Source organism: Nyctibius grandis, chromosome 4, assembly GCF_013368605.1.
Source record: "Nyctibius grandis isolate bNycGra1 chromosome 4, bNycGra1.pri, whole genome shotgun sequence".
In the NCBI taxonomy this organism is placed as follows: Eukaryota; Metazoa; Chordata; class Aves; order Nyctibiiformes; family Nyctibiidae; genus Nyctibius; species Nyctibius grandis.
In genome coordinates this window covers 74,047,925-74,063,892 of record NC_090661.1, presented here as the reverse complement: position 1 = coordinate 74,063,892, position 15,968 = coordinate 74,047,925, and the positions used below count along the sequence as shown (strand labels likewise).

Here is a 15,968-nt window from a genome sequence, read left to right as displayed (position 1 = left end):
TTCCATTTTTAAAATAGAACTGTTATGCTGATCACTGATTAGACTAATGTATTTGTCAAATTTTTCCTGAAATCTGTAGTGTTTCCATCAACCACAAATGCAGCAATAAATATTAAAAATGTTTGGTTTTGGTTTTTTTGTAGAAGTATTGTCAGGCACAAGCAAGGACTAATCAGTCAATTAGGTAACGGTTAGATAGTGATGGAAGCTCACATTTATAATTTCTGATAATGCCTTCATCCATAGTAGGCTCTCCTGTACCTCTAAATCAGAGCTTCGTGATTAATCCATGAACATTTTACTTTCAATTTAACTCTTTGAAATTATTTCAACTTTTGTTTGAAAGAAGCAAGTGCAGAGTACCCTTTCAAATCCTGTTTTTAGCCAACCTTAAAATAAAGCAGACATAGTTTGGTGCTGGTAAGCAACTGTTGAATAAAGTGCTGTTCTTTTCACCAATTACAAAGTTGCCTTGTGCAAATTTTAAAGAAAGATCCCGACAGAGTTTGTCAGGGTCTCGGGTATATGGTCAGTCACGTTTTGTAGACTCGTTTATCTGCCATTTTTGTAGATGTGTTCATTTCAGTTGTTCTAATCCGGAATTAATTTTCTCTAGTGTAATCAGCTTGGCGACAAAGTGCGCCATGCCCAGCTTCCGAATGCATCTGAGAGCACATGGGATGGTAGCCATGGTTTTCAAAACACTGGATGATTCCCAGCACCATCAGGTATGGATACATGGTGTATTTCATTAAAGTTTGATGATACCTGTACACTTTGTATGAATTTTATGTATGCGTAATTCACGGCCAAGCATCCAGTGTAGTGTGCATCTGGGATCAGTGGCTCCATTTTAGAAATCTGTAGTGAAATGAAAAATGAGAGCAGCTGCTTTCCAATGACAAATTCCCCTTCCAGTATTTATGTGCTTCTGGATTTGGAAATTCTTGAAAAAAAATCATTTAAGCTTTTCAAAAATACTGTGCTTTGGATTGCTATTTAATATCTTAAGCTTTTAAAAATAGTTTTATTGTTGTATTTATAATTTCCTTCAAACAAAATACATTTGAAAGGAATCCTTTCTCCTTATATTTAAAGATGGCTCCAAGGGCTCATCTCCAGACTTGCTTGTATGTGAATTATCACCTTTTTTCTGTAGCTGTTGTGGGGCATTTTTCATGTCCTGTGCTTGTCTCCTTGAGCAGTGCTGTAATTGCAGTTGTAGGATGCCTTGAGTATGATAAATCTAGGAAAGGTAAATTTTAACTACTTATGGTAACATGACCTGAGAGTTAAAAACTGAAGCAGTCTGGGTTTTTCTTCTTACCAATTTACAAGTTTAATTCAGCTATAATAGAAAATACTTCTTAGGGGTAATACTGTTTTTCCAGTGGTTGGAAACCATGCCTCTGTGGGGCATCCCTTGAGGTATTGTTACAAGAGCTGAACATAGGAAATGTTACTTGAAGTGGATAGTAGATAATGTATATCCAGTCAGGTTTATCACTTTTATTTAATAGCTCTAGAAGAACAATATACAATGCAGAAGGAAACTTTGCACCCAGAGAAATAGACATTTAAGAGATTGTATTTGACATCTTCCGGGCCGGGGGCAAATTTGTCGAGCTTTAAGTAACTCATTTAGAATAATAGCTTATTTTCCATCTCCCTCAGAAATTAGCAATGGCTAACTGTAAAACACAGGAACCAGGTTCAATGCATTCATTATTTTGTGAGCTGTCAAAATAGTGCCAAGTGATACTAGAAATAAATAAAGTATAGTCACGCTAGGACAGTTGCCGCCATGGAGATGCAGGAGATCGGCAGAGGACAGCTACGTTTCCTTGGAAAGCATACAGGCTTGCTCGGTGTGGTTTTGGCTGTCTTTTAACAGTTACCATTATTCCTTCATTTTCAAAAGAACTAGCACATACAGCTCAAAAGGGAAATTGCATGCTATTATTAGTCTGCAGTAACAAAAAGCATTGATTATATTCACTATTTTCAGTATATTTGATGAAAAGCACCCTTTTGTCAGGAAAAAAAGGTAGTTAATGTTTTAATATAGTTACAGTGCATCCTTGGTACAGGTTATACAGTATTATAAGAGTACTGATTTATCAAACTATTAATAAATGCTAAAATATATGCTCTAACTACTGACAATATATGCTTCAGCAATGACTTCTCTGTATAAGCTTGCTGACTTTATATACTACCCTTTCATTCACTAGTTATTTCACTAAAATTTTAACTTGTTCAAAATGAATAGAAATTTCTCCACTAAATCTCAGTGCAAAGTAACTCAAGAATAATAAATCACACTAGGTTTTGCTTGCATGGCTCAAATCCATTTAAGATGAATAAGGACTGAGGAAAAAAAATACAATTATTTCATTAATATTTTCTTTAAAGTATTTTGGAGATGGGGAAACTGCCACAATGATGTTGCTAATGGAAACAAATATAAGTGTATACTGCATTCATTGTACTGATACCATGGAATAGACTGAGAAAGTAGAGGACTCTTACATTTCCATAAGAATATAAAATAGCAGTTGCAGAGGTATTTTTTTAACCAGCAGGGAAAACAAAATAACCAGTTATCGTACTGAGCTATGCCCCAAAATATTTAAATGAAAATTACTTGTTCCACCAAATTTTTCATGTAGCTTTGTCTTTGAGCTGCAGTTTCAGTTTTTAACTGACTTTTGTCTCCTCAGCTATGCTCTAAAGGTTTTGGAATATTATTAATTTTTAAGATAAAAACTATATTTTCATTATGGCTGTCAGCAGTTAAACACAGAAATGTGGTTTTGTAATGTCTTCAGCATGTGAATAATTAAAAAAAAAAGTGCATTAAATGTAGTGCTGAACCCTAGAAAATAACCATCTGTTCCCACAAGCTGGAGTATAAATAGAACAAGCAAGGGAAGACGAGGATGAGAGTGGGTGTAAATGGTCTGCCGTTTCTGGAGTATATGTTCAGCTAGGATGTTTTCCTGAATTCTGTAGAACAGGCCTTAAAAATTCTGTCTAGAGTAAATTCTATTTATTTTACTTTTTTCTCCTCTCCACATTTGCTTGCCAACAGAATGTGTTTTAAGCATCTCGAGGAGTAGAACAGGAGAAGAAAAAAACACACCTAAAAACCCAGTTTCACTACTGCAATCCATAAGGCTGGGATTTTCAGAGTTTGATTGGGCTCTTTGGTTGTTTTGTTTGGCTTTTTAGGATATTGATCAAAAATGAGTTTGACAATTTTTGCCTCATTCTCAACTCAGAACTCTGTATGGTAGGCATGAGATAACCACGTTGTCTGAAAGCTAACTGTAACACGTACAGAAGATCAGAGCAAAATGTAGAGTTATATTCAAGATGAAACCAGTTTGCCTTAGGGACAAAGGAAAATGAATTTTAGAAAACCCGTATCACTGGCACGTAGCTGAAGCAGGTTTGTCCCACATTATAAGCACCATTCACATTTGAGGTCCTTACTTTTGCAATGTCACTATTTTCGTGTTGCACGTCAGTATTTGGAGGCTTATTGGCCTGATTGCCTTGTGTATATAAGCTGTGGCAGGAATCTAGTTCTTGTTACACATACCTGCTCCACTCCTGTTTGCTTTTCTGGCAGTCCTTCTTGCAGCCTGAAACCTTCTGTATAACGTCTTAGTCCCCTGCTTGCGTCCCTTCTGATTGCATTTAAGTATCTTAAAACCTGGGTGGAAGGTCTGAAGGGAAGTGTTGGTAGAGCTTATGCGGAGGGAGAACTATTACTCTCTGCATGATAGGAAGTCGGTTAGATTGCAAGGAAGGGAGCCTGGGACAGGCAAGGGCTTGGTACAAAATGAGTGTGATTGCCCTTACCAGGCTTTGTAGTATCTGTAGAGCATTTCTGACTAGTGATATAAGAACAGTCTCTGACTTTTTGAACTGCCTAAATATTGGTAGCTCAGTTTATAAATTCAGCAGTTTCCCTCTGTTGACTGCTGCATAGTTTCTAGGTGATAGAAACTCCTTCGGGGGCTTAAGCATTTTTTTTTTAACCAGGAAGCTCACCTGGATAATTCTGGTCACTAGAAAATAGTTCTTCCTGGATGTTGCTTTATTAGGTCCCACATTGGCTGAACAACGGTTAGCAGAGTAACCTCTGGTTTCTCTGGAATGCATGTGCTCCTGTCTTCTGTTTTAATAACTGCCCTGCTGAAGGAACAGAGTCGTCTTCCAGGAACCTCAAATTTCTTACATTTAAACCATTTGCAAGTAAATCCAGAGTAAACAATTTCTATAATTAAAATTATAAAATTGCAAGTTTTATTGGAGAAAGTTAATAGAAATTAAGGGAAAACAGTGTATAGCCTGTCTGTGTAGACAAGCTGTATAGATTGCTTTCTCCCTTACATCTGACCAGGCTGGAGTAGTGATATTCACACCTAAGAGTGTTTGGTTTTTGGGTTTTTTTTAACCAACCCTGTGTCTCAAGGTTGTATTCATAAAAGGAGATGTAGATTTGGAAACTCTTGCTTCCTTCTTTCAGTGTTCCAAATGCATCTTTGGTAGTTAGTTTAAAGTCTTTATTTACCTGAGGGTTTCCTTGACTCAGACAGGAAGGAGTTTTAACATAGCTTTTGATAGACTGTCAGCTGCCTAATCCTGTTTTGGAAATGCTGATACTGCTTAGTATGACCAGGTATGATTATTACTTCTAAAATAAACAGAAGCAGCTAATGATTGCTTTGGTGGTTGGCTGACCTCTATAAACAAGATGTTAATCTGCTATGACACAAAAATTCTGCGCTTTCCTGTTGAGCTGTACAACATTCACATCCCAGAATTAGTTTGTCTCCATATACTTTACTTTATACAGAAAAAATTGGAATAGGTACATGCAGCATGTTGACTCTTGAGCATTGAACTCAATAAGACACACACATACCCCACATCCCCCCAGCTCTTTTTTACTCCAGGTATCATCAAAGGTTTCTGAAAGTATTGTGCCCAGCACAACTCAATCCTCCACAAACATTTCTCATCTTTACTGTAACTTGGAGCTCACCTGCTCACCTCTTGGTGCAAATGCTGTACTTGCCAGCAGTAGGGACAGATAACTTTGCTCTGATCTCTTCACTGATTGTGAAGATTGTGTCATTTGTCCTGTCCTGACAGTCACCTTCTGCTTTTGCTTTTCTGGATCCTCATGAACATGAAATTTAATTCCTTCTTGAAGAAGGATTAAGTATCATTTAGCGAGTAACAGGTCCCTATACACCAATTCTGTGTAAGATAGGCATGGTCAAGATAATAACATTTAGTTGTTAAGGACTGATGGGGACGGGGCAAGTGGGAAGCTGGTTTGTACTCGGCTACTTCCAAAAAGCAGAATTCCCCTGGAAATTAAATGTATTTATGCTGGAAAGGTTTGGGTAAACTGTTGATTGACAGACCTGCTTGGCAGAATCTGAATGTATGTCACCAGGCGCTCTTCTCCCCACCTCTCATGCAAACACTGTCCCCATGATCTCTGTATTTTCTGGTGCTGTCACCAGCTTATCCCATCAAACCAGAATGTTCACCTACCTTGCCATGTACCCTGTGCTTTTTCACTTTGTTCCCCTGCCATCTGTCTCTTCTATAATACTGTGTTACTGGAGTTACGGTTTCTTATTCTGTCTGCAGCACTGAGTCCCTTAAAAGTGGAAAACCCTGCTTTTCTACTAGGGTTTTGTAAATGTATTAAGTGATTTCTGTCTCAGTTGTATTGGTTAGGAGAATGCATTAGTAAGTTGCTAGAAGGGATCTAGGTACAACAGTAAGTATTTATGCAAGTGTAGATTGGGACTTGTCAGGCTTTTTGTTTTGTAAATCTACAGCTTGTCTATTAAGAAATGTAAAAGGTCTGCCTAAGATGACTACTAAAAACTAACTCTTGTTTCTTTCCTCTCCCAACCCAAGAATTTGTCCCTTTGTACAGCAGCTCTAATGTACATCCTGAGCAGAGATCGTTTGAACATGGATTTAGACAGAGCTAGTCTAGATCTGATGATACGGCTCTTGGAATTGGAACAAGATGCTTCCTCTGCCAAGCTGCTGAATGAAAAAGACATGAATAAAATTAAGGAAAAAATTCGGAGACTGTGTGAAACTGTTCACAACAAACATCTTGATCTCGAAAACATCACGGTGCGTATCATGCTTTTGTTTGAAAGCCGTGGCAGTAGTGGAATGCTTAATAAAGTGGAACTTGTAAGCATCATCCCTAGTCTCATATCTCCCAGCTAAGGAGTCATGACATTTTATGTACCTTCTATGTATGTATGACTGCACTGCAAGTATTTTCTTCTTTAAATTTGAAATTTCCTTTCTAAAAGGCTGTTAGTAGGATAAAGTTACTGTGTTCTTCAGCTGTCTGATTCACCGTTCGCTCGTAAGGGTAGCTAGTCAAAGGTAGCAATTAAAAACAAGTTACACTTTAAATAACCATGTGCTTAAAGACCATGTTTAGATTATTTGACTCTGTTTCTTTGCCTACATTTTATATATACATTCACAAACAACAGGGGTTCTCACATGGGAGTAAGAGTATTGTGTGTGTTAGATTGAGAATGCGGTGGAGGTTCTCCCTGCACTACGTTAAAAAAAAAAATAAAAAAATCTGTCCTACAGAAACTGATTTCTCTCTGCCCAAAGTGTGGTGGCAGATCTGTTGATTACTATAAATGTGGATGAATTTTTTTCCTTCCTTTCTCAAGCATACTTGTTTTTTATGAATGTTTGTCTTCAGCTGCAACAGAGTGAACTGGTTTTGTTTAAAAATGTTTGGCCATGGCTTGATGCTAGCATCAAGCTAGCTTGAAAAATAAAGGGTAAGTTGCAAGTCTTTTTAAAAGAGTGTATTTAAAGAATTGATGACAGATTGACTAGATGAGTGGTCATAGATGGCAAAAATTAGTAATGTGTTTTTGCTTTCACCATATTTCACTGTAATAGATGTTAGTATGATCTTAATTTTTTAACATATTGTAATAGATTCTTTTAATGTTTTAAAGATTCTTATAAGGTTTTTGACATTTTTTCATGTAATACTTACACCTGACAGGAAAAGCTTCTAATTTACTGTCTATGAAGCGAGATTTTTAGAGCTTTATCTCTGCAAGTAATGTTTCAACTCCTGCCAGTAATGTGCAGTTAAGGTTGTATTCCATCTTAGGTTAGATTAAAAGATGATATGCCTTGTTGAGCTGGCATTTTCTTTTGTAGTTACAGTGACTTTTTTGTCTGTTTAGGAAGGTTTTAGGTTGGTTTGATTTATTTCCCAAACCTCTAGCTATGGAACAGATCGCTGAATTGGTATGAAAAGTCAGTATTACGTAGCAGTAGAAAGAGATGAAATTTGGGGGAGGAAGATAATATTGATGACATAATTCTAACCTTGGTAATCAGTCTGTGATGACAAAGGAGAATTGTTTCAGAGTTTTAGTTTTAGGCTTGTTTCCTACAAACCTATGAAACATGCAGGTAGGGGGCTCGTATTAATTTTCTGGCCTTTGAAATCTGCAAAGGAAGAATGAATTTGAGATTACTTTCTCCGCTTTCAGCTTACTCTGTGAATTCACATGATACCATGTGAATCTGAAGATACCAATGCAGAATGAAGTTTGTTCTCTATGTAGTGATCAGCTAGGAACTGGTATAACCAGTGTCTTATTTCAGTGCTGTTTTGGCACCAAAGGCAGCTCACGTAGCTCACAGTCTGCCAGTGCCAGGATATCTTTTGCACTATAAAATGTAAGACAGCTCCCTTTATTAAGCATGGAACAGCCGATACAGGTTCCTCATTGCTAGAGCATCCAGCCACACAGACCACTGTCTCTGATTTGAGCTTTTCTCGTATTCATAATCTGAGCGAGCCTGATGGTTTTTTATGAACTGTCATTCTGTTCTTGTGGGTTTTTTTAGGCATGGGTTTTAAAGGGAGAGGATATATTAAAAGGGACGCAGTCTTGCAAGGAAGTTGTCCCTGAGTAGAGAGTAATATTATCACAGGCCATCAGTTTCAGCTGTTTGTTTTTTTTTTTCCTGAGGCATGTCTATTTCTTAAAATTATGTTGAGCTGTTGTTGTAAATGTGTTGAAAACTGTAGTACCTCACAGATGGAAATGGTTCCCTCCCAGCTGCACCATCTAGAAGCAGAGACTATATAGTGTTTAGAGCATACATGCAAGCCAAATGAGATGATTAGGCTCTCTTCCAGTTTATGATAGTAGCAATGGCAAGTTGAGACAATAACGAATTTCATATGTAGAAGATAAAGTTACTTTCACATAGATGTAGATCTCTGTCATGAGATATAATAAGTAATCTCTGCTTTGTACCAGATGACAGGCAGAAAATGCTAACAAAAATGCAACTCTTCTGAGGCTAAAGAAAAGATCTGTGTTTTTTCAGACTCGGACATGTCTACTGAGAAACAGGAGGATTGCAGCAGGTGTTTTGATAACTCCGGTTTGTGCCTAACTGGTTACACCTTTGTTGTTTTGAATCTTGCACAGATCAAATGAAGATGATCAATATTGCCTATCTGTTTCCACACACAGTGTTGTTTGTGTGACTATCTGGAAGTTAGATTGGGCTAATTTTTGAGTACTCAGGTATTCAAAGAGTTTTGTTTTCTAGACTGCTATGAACATTAAAAATGTAAGCCCAGAAATTGAAAAGGAGTTCTCTGTGGGTTGAATTTGTTCCAGGTTTTTTTGTTGGCTTAGGAAGAGATAAAACCTTAAGAACTTAGCCTCCGTGTTAGCAAATGGCACTTGCCTGTCAGTTAGCATAGCCCTCGGTAGCTGGTGCGTGCAGCTAGCTCCTCTCTGTTGCATCGTAACAAAAACGTTCAGAAGTGACTTCTCTTTTCAGTTGGTGAAAGGTTATTCTGTTTTTTCCCCTCTCAGCATAAGGCTGAAAGCTTAAGGGAACCATGTTTTGAACCTTTGGTGTTAAAATTTCATAGTAATTGACATAAAAATTGGATAGAACGGATTACTTTTCTGAAAAGCAAAATGATTACAAGGTTTGATTCATTTTATTAAAAAAAGATTTGAAAGTTCTGTTCTTATGCCTAGTAGTATAATACCAAGTTATATTCTCTGGGAGTTTTTTGAAGTCTTATTGCCCTTTGGTGGAAAACTAAGCACCATGTTTTAAATATTGTGTGGCCTTTGAGCTTTCATGGTGAAGGTATTTAGGAAGTTATCTAATTTGTTTGTAGCCCTTAAAATCTCTTAAGGAGAGTCTTTAATCAGCTTCTATCAATCTGGTTTAGGTTATGCATGACTTCAGATACCCACGTTACAATATTTTTAAGCTCATTCTATAAAAGTGAAAGGAATCATCTGAAGAGGATGGGAAGGCTTCAGAGAGCCTTCTAGGGATCTGTCAAACTGCTGTCTTCAGGTTCTCTCCCCTCCTCCCTCAAAACGCTTTCTCATTTGGTTGGCTTCAGAAGGGAGGTTCTCCATCCATTGCTTAAAATATCCTCATCTCCTTTAGCATTATGTTTGTAACTTGGAGTTTTTAGAAGTGTGAGGTTTTGGATCTTGTATCTCCCAGTGATGAGATGAGAACAGTCTGTAACCGAGTGTGCTTTGTTTCCCTCCTGTGGGAAGACTGGATGAGTGGCTGTTGACAATTACAGGTAGTTTGCAGTTTCCTGGGTGGTGAAACAGTTGCAGGAGCAATTGCAGCTTTGTCTTTGTTTCCTCTGTGATGGGGAATTGAGAGCTGCTGACTCGGGAGGATTGACCTATTGTAGATTTGCTGCTGCTTGGGTTCTCTTGTCCCCCACAACACTGTCATGACCCAAGGACACCTCCATTTACATCAGAGAAATGCTGTTACTATGTGCTCATCAGCGACAGTGTGCTGCAGAGGTGGCTCCTAAGAAACTGAGATGTCGAACTTTGGGTGGTAACTCTATCAAGACTGATCTTCAACTTTCTTTTCCTCCTTGGAAATTAGTATTTTGAAAACAAGGAAAGCAGCTGAAGCTGTTGGGGGGGGCTCATATCCAAGACAGTGGGGTGTTTACTCAAGGCTGGGGAGTACTGTTATTCCCAGGAGGTGTGGAGGTTTGAACTGGTATCCTGGGACATACTGCACAGTTCAGAATAAGCACAGCCCCCCTTGAAGCATTACAAATCAAATGTATCAGGGAGGGAAGACAATTTGAGAGTGGTTAAATTCAGCTGGCTTTAATGAGACCTTACAGCTTTTTCTCTGACCTTTCATTGTTGTATTTATGTACCATATATGAAATTGAGTTTATAGTAGTCCAGATTTGCCTGTGCATTTTCCAGGTGTTAACAGAAGTCTATACTGGTCACTTTTGTGTATGTGTAAATTTGTATGTATGTGTATCTTTTATTATTAACATTTGCCTTTTATAAGAGACCTTTGGAAAAAACAAGCTGTAGCCTTGACTTTATAAATGCTGTTAGTTTTGGTTAAAAATATTGCAGGGGATTGACTAAGATAATAATCTAAAATCTTTTTAGCTTCCATTTGCAGGTAGTAAACTTATCTTTGCTGTTGTTGAATTTTGATATGTATTTCTCTTTTTCTAAAAAACTAAACCAGTAAATATAGTAAGTAAAATACCGTGGTTTAGTTGTTGTCTTCTATGAGTTTAAAATTAAAAAGACAAAAGACCTACGTTAGAATCAAATGTATTCTACAAGCAGCAGAGCCAATGTATATGGGAGACGGAGAGGCAATGTTCACTGTGGCTTTTCTTGTTTTTTTTTCCTGCCTGGCTGATTTGTCCATTTCTGTCCTCCACTTCTTTCTTTTGATAACAGAGGCGAAAGGAGGCTGCTTAGGTTTTCTAAGCTATTAATAGAATCAAGAAAAAGTGGAAAATGCAAAGTACCTTTTTATCAGTACCAAGTCATTTTTTTAAGATACGCATATTTTTTAGTCTGTTCTTGCTCCCTCTGGTGGTGGTTCTACTCAGAGCCTGTAACTTTGTTTTTATGGTTTTTATATGACGTGTATTTGTATGATTTGATGTATTGGCTACAGCTGTGTATGATGAGTTCACTAATTCTGGAACCTAACTCTTTCAGACTGGGCATTTGGCAATGGAGACATTACTGTCTCTCACCTCCAAACGAGCTGGGGACTGGTTTAAAGAAGAACTGCGACTTCTAGGTGGTCTTGATCATATTGTAGATAAAGGTATATTGGAGATGCTGCTTTGACAGTGTGAAAGACTAGTGAATCTTACTGAGATGCTTGCTTTTCTTCATGTTCATTTGGTTAAAAATAGAAACATTATGTATTTTTCTCAGCAGTGTTAAAAATAAAGTACACAATATCAAGTCACTGGGAAATATTAGTGACTTTAATCTGTTGCATGTGGGATTGAAAGTAGTTTTAAGGTTAAACAGAATGTATATAATGTTGCATATAATGTGTGAGATCAAAAATGGCTTAAGCTTAGAATACAGATTACTGCATTACGTATCTGTATGGCGCACAAATACAGCACACTTATTCCATAGTAAAATCTCCTTTATGGTCTTCTAGAATTATTTTCAGGCCTGATATTTTTTTAACTAAATAACCCAGAGGAAGTCAGCCCTTCAAGAAGAAATGGTGGGCATTTTGTTTCCTTATTTTTTTAAAAAAATCTGCCTTGTTTAGGTTTTTTGGATCAGCATCTCGCAGATAGGAAAAGGGACATTTCTAAAATGAATTCTTGAGCTGAATAAAGCAGAGAGGTGGACAAAGGAAGGATTGAAGAGGTGGAAGTGTTCAACTTGCACATGGTTTCAGACTTCTGAAGTGTGGGGAAAGTGTGCATGCTGTATCTTTTTTCTCTTTACAAGACATTACATGACAGATAAGGAACATAGTCATGTGCTGTACAATCTCTTCATTGTCAGTGGAAGATAAAATATACAGATAGGTAACTTGTGGCAACAGTCACACACTTGTAAAGCCAAAATGGTGAGGGTGGGTTTTTTTAATTTACTTAGAGAAATGAAAAAATCTTGTAATGCTGATCGTGTCTTTGTGATTGTTTCCTAGTATAATAGTTTTGCAAAGTGTTGATAGCAAGGTTGATAACAACTCTGAGTAGCTAGTTAGTTTGTACACTTGGCTTTTGAAGACTTCTTACTGATAGTGGAAAACAACTTCTTTTTGTCGTTTAGTTAAAGAATGTGTGGATCACCTAAGCAGTGACGAAAATGAAGAGAAACTGGTTGCTTCGTTATGGGGTGCAGAGAGATGTTTACGGGTCTTAGAAAGTGTGAGTATGAGCAGATGCATTGCATTTCTGAAAACTGCTGTTCCTCAACCAGACCTTTTCAGTGTTACATTCTTTCAATATATTGTTACATAATAACACTATAATGTTGATTATTTTTTTATAGAAGATACTAACTTTCTGATGTTTATCAGTGTTGCTGGAATGTTTGTTTGAAAAATGACTTTTCCCATTCTGTGTGTACAGAATGTACAACATTGCAAGTTTATTTTTGGTAAGAATAACTGAATGCTTTTTCTTAAGTTCCTACAAAAAGCTGCTGTTTATGGATGTTGTTTTCAAGGCATGAGTTTGACTCGCTAGTGTGTGTCTAGTAATAACAGATCATTATAGAAGCAGTATTTTCTTAGAAGCAATAAATCGATGTATATTATAAGAATCGTTACTTTCAAACATCAGCTGGCGAAGCGCTGAAAGAGAAAGCTGCCCTGAAAGTCAAAATAGTCCTGTAATCAGTTGAGCATGTATATTGCGATGGTAAATATCTTTTTATGAGAACTTTGAACAGAATTAAAACACGTGGTACTTTTGTAGAGCTTAACTGACAAGAATTGTGAGCATATGCTTCTTTAGAATGCCTTGCTTTGCAGAGTTTCGTATTGGTTACTGCTGTTACTCTTTTTGTACTTCTGTACATGGTAAGCAAGCAGAGGAGTGTTGTGATGTTTCAGCAGTATCTCCACGCATCAGAAAGCGACGTTCGGGTTCAGAGTACAGGTCAATGAATCTTAATGAACACCTTAAACCCAAGTCAGAGGGTGAATGGCTACAGCAGTAACTTGTTTTCTTCACTAAAGTAAAAGGACAGACTCAAAGATAGTGTAAAAGTAAGCTAAGGACTGAGAAAGGTGAACAACTGTTGAAGTACTAATTCAGGGGTGCCTACTTAAAAATTAATGACACCTAGCTCTTCACCTGCTTTCTGAACAGTGAGAGAAAAATTTTCAGATCCAGTTTCTGCTTTTATACTTGATAGATAGGATTGCCAAGCAACAGTAGAAGAGCCTTGTTTAGTGGTAAAATATTCAAACTTGAACTTAAGGGTGGCTCGTGGTATAGTAAGATCCTTAAGAGCTTGGGAGAAACAACAAAAATCAACACACCAAATCATGCAAATTTAAGAGAAGAACTTTTACTGTTTCTGAAAATCTATTCTGAATTTCAGTCAACGGAATCAAGGAAAAACTTGATTTTTATGGTTGGATGCATAAGCTCTCGGAAGTGGAGCTGATGTCAATTCCTAAAAATAACATTATGTATGTAATTGTATTCTGTGTTCTATTTTTATATATATTTACCTACACATATATACACACACACTTGGGACACTGTAGTCACAGAATATAGATTCAGGGTTCTGCTGTGGCAGGACATTCTGCAGCACGAATTCTGTACTTACTGTATCAGGGAAGATGGTTTTATTTTCAGTGCCATAATGTTGTGTGATTAATCACAAGGTGAAAACTCCAAGGAAATGTTGGATAATGATAAATGAAAGCTTACACTGGATAATAACCAAGAAATGTGGAACTGAATAAAATGGGGTGGTAGTGGAAGTGAGTGCTTCTCTTTCAGGGCAAAAAAGTCCCATTTTTAATATTACTTTCTCTTTCCCTTCTTAGGTAACTGTGCATAATCCAGAAAATCAGAGCTATCTGATAGCATACAAAGACTCACAACTCATAGTCTCCTCAGCTAAGTAAGTTGTAACAAAAAAAAAAAAAAAAAAAAAATTTTTACAGAGCACTGCACATGATAGGGCAAAAAATAAATTGGCTATACCGGTAGATTCTAGGGGGGAAAAAACCTCATACTTGCCACTGTTGCTTTTCATTAAGTAATGCTAAAGTTAATTTAGATGAGGGTGTGGGTAACTACCTGAGTACTACCAACATGTAGTGCTGCTGTTGTTGGTTCTGTAGAAGCTGCAAACTGTGGATTCAGCTCCTTCTGTACCAAGTTAATATGAACACAGAAGAGGGCAGTTGGGAAGCTACATTTATTTATTGTGTTTTCATTATGCTTAAGTGTTTACTGAAATGGAGCATAACAGAACTGGCAGTGTAACTGAGAATTAGAATAGTGAAATTCTTTCTTAGCTGTTCTCCTTGGCAAAGGTGCTTGTACGAACACCTCCAACCCATTTATCAATCTGGGTGAGGTCTCAGTTGACTGGCAGAGATTGCATCCCTCTTGTACTGCTCTTTATAAGAACAAATTAAGCTGCAAATTTGACTGTGCAGACCTCATTGGAAACATAATTTCACTATTAAAGTAGTAAAGATACAGAAGATATATATAAAGATATAGAGTAGGTTAGATATTTTGAGTATTTCTTTAAATTACACACAAAACAGTACCACAGTTTACTATACTATTTAAACCAATATATATTTTTGACAGTTTTGTATGTAATTGAAATCAGTGTTGTCGGTTTAACATCAAACTAACGTCATGCAGTAGAATCATGCCTGTGGTCCAGTAGTGTTATGAGATTAAGATTTTACTGCTAGGAAGTCACATGTCATTTATTTATTTTGTACAGAATGGAAATAGCTCTGAGGACAGAACAAGAGAACATTTAGATAACGCTGTCAGAATAATGTTGTGCCTTGATGGTCAGAGGATATGAGAGGCTGGGTTTGTCGGGAGAGGAGATATCTTTTGTAAGACCATGTGATGAAGTTGGAAAGAAGAGTTAACTTTTGCTCTGGAAATCTCAAGCTGATAACGCTCTAAGCCACAAAGCTTTCCTGGTTTTTGTTTTCACAATTTCAGTTGAGCTCATAAAAGATTTTATAGGCGATGTTTATTACCTCTCCCTACAGACTTGGCATCTAGGCATCAGAAAAATTCTGCATAAGCTCTTATTTGAGGTTTTTTCCTGGTGAATGAGTATAAGGGTGGAATGTCCTGTATGTTGTTGAGGTAATTTTGTTCTGCATCTTCTCCCTGCAGAGCACTGCAGCATTGTGAAGAGTTAATCCAGCGATATAATCGTGCTGAAGACAGTATCTGTTTACCAGACAATAAGCCCCTGCCTCACCAGAATGTAACTAACCATGTGGGTAAAGCAGTGGAGGACTGTATGAGGGCCATCATTGGTGTCTTGCTCAACCTAACAAATGATAACGGTAAAACAAACAAAATTTAGCACATTCTGTGTTAAAGCATCAAATAATACATTTATGTAAACCCTTTTCTTATATGGACTATGGTTTTTCCATGTACAGTGCCATAAAGCAGTCATGTATGGTAGATGTTTGCTTTACAGTAATTAGTAATTTGTCTTTGCAGATTGGATGAGTAATTGCGAGTATTAAGATGTGTGCTTTGGCTAAGAGAGTCTGTTTGTCTTTAGGGCCAAAAGGTTTTTACTAATCTCTTTAGGATTACGAAAATGAGTATTTTGAAAATTGAGCCTCTAAACTCTTTTTGTTTACAGAATGGGGTAGTACAAAAACAGGTGAACAAGATGGTCTGATAGGCACAGCTATGAATTGTGTGCTTCAGGTTCCAAAGTTCCTACCTCAAGAACAGAGATTTGATATTCGGGTGCTGGTAAGCTGCTGTATTTGTTACATTAACGTTAAGTGATTTGCCCCCTTCTTGTGCATTTAACTACTCTGGTTCCAAATTA

General features: G+C 37.2%; 1 protein-coding gene across 3 annotated transcripts in view; it reads left to right on the top strand.

Annotated features, from left to right (window-relative positions):
• Positions 1 to 15,968, top strand: part of WAPL (WAPL cohesin release factor) — a 157,835-nt gene that overhangs the window by 134,290 nt on the left and 7,577 nt on the right. For all 3 annotated transcript variants that reach the window (XM_068398107.1, XM_068398106.1, XM_068398108.1), the window contains 7 exons: positions 617 to 728; positions 5,956 to 6,183; positions 11,121 to 11,232; positions 12,213 to 12,310; positions 13,951 to 14,027; positions 15,287 to 15,462; positions 15,774 to 15,889. In XM_068398107.1, the coding sequence (XP_068254208.1) occupies positions 617 to 728; positions 5,956 to 6,183; positions 11,121 to 11,232; positions 12,213 to 12,310; positions 13,951 to 14,027; positions 15,287 to 15,462; positions 15,774 to 15,889 (919 nt within the window). The remainder of the gene's footprint in view (positions 1 to 616; positions 729 to 5,955; positions 6,184 to 11,120; positions 11,233 to 12,212; positions 12,311 to 13,950; positions 14,028 to 15,286; positions 15,463 to 15,773; positions 15,890 to 15,968) is intronic.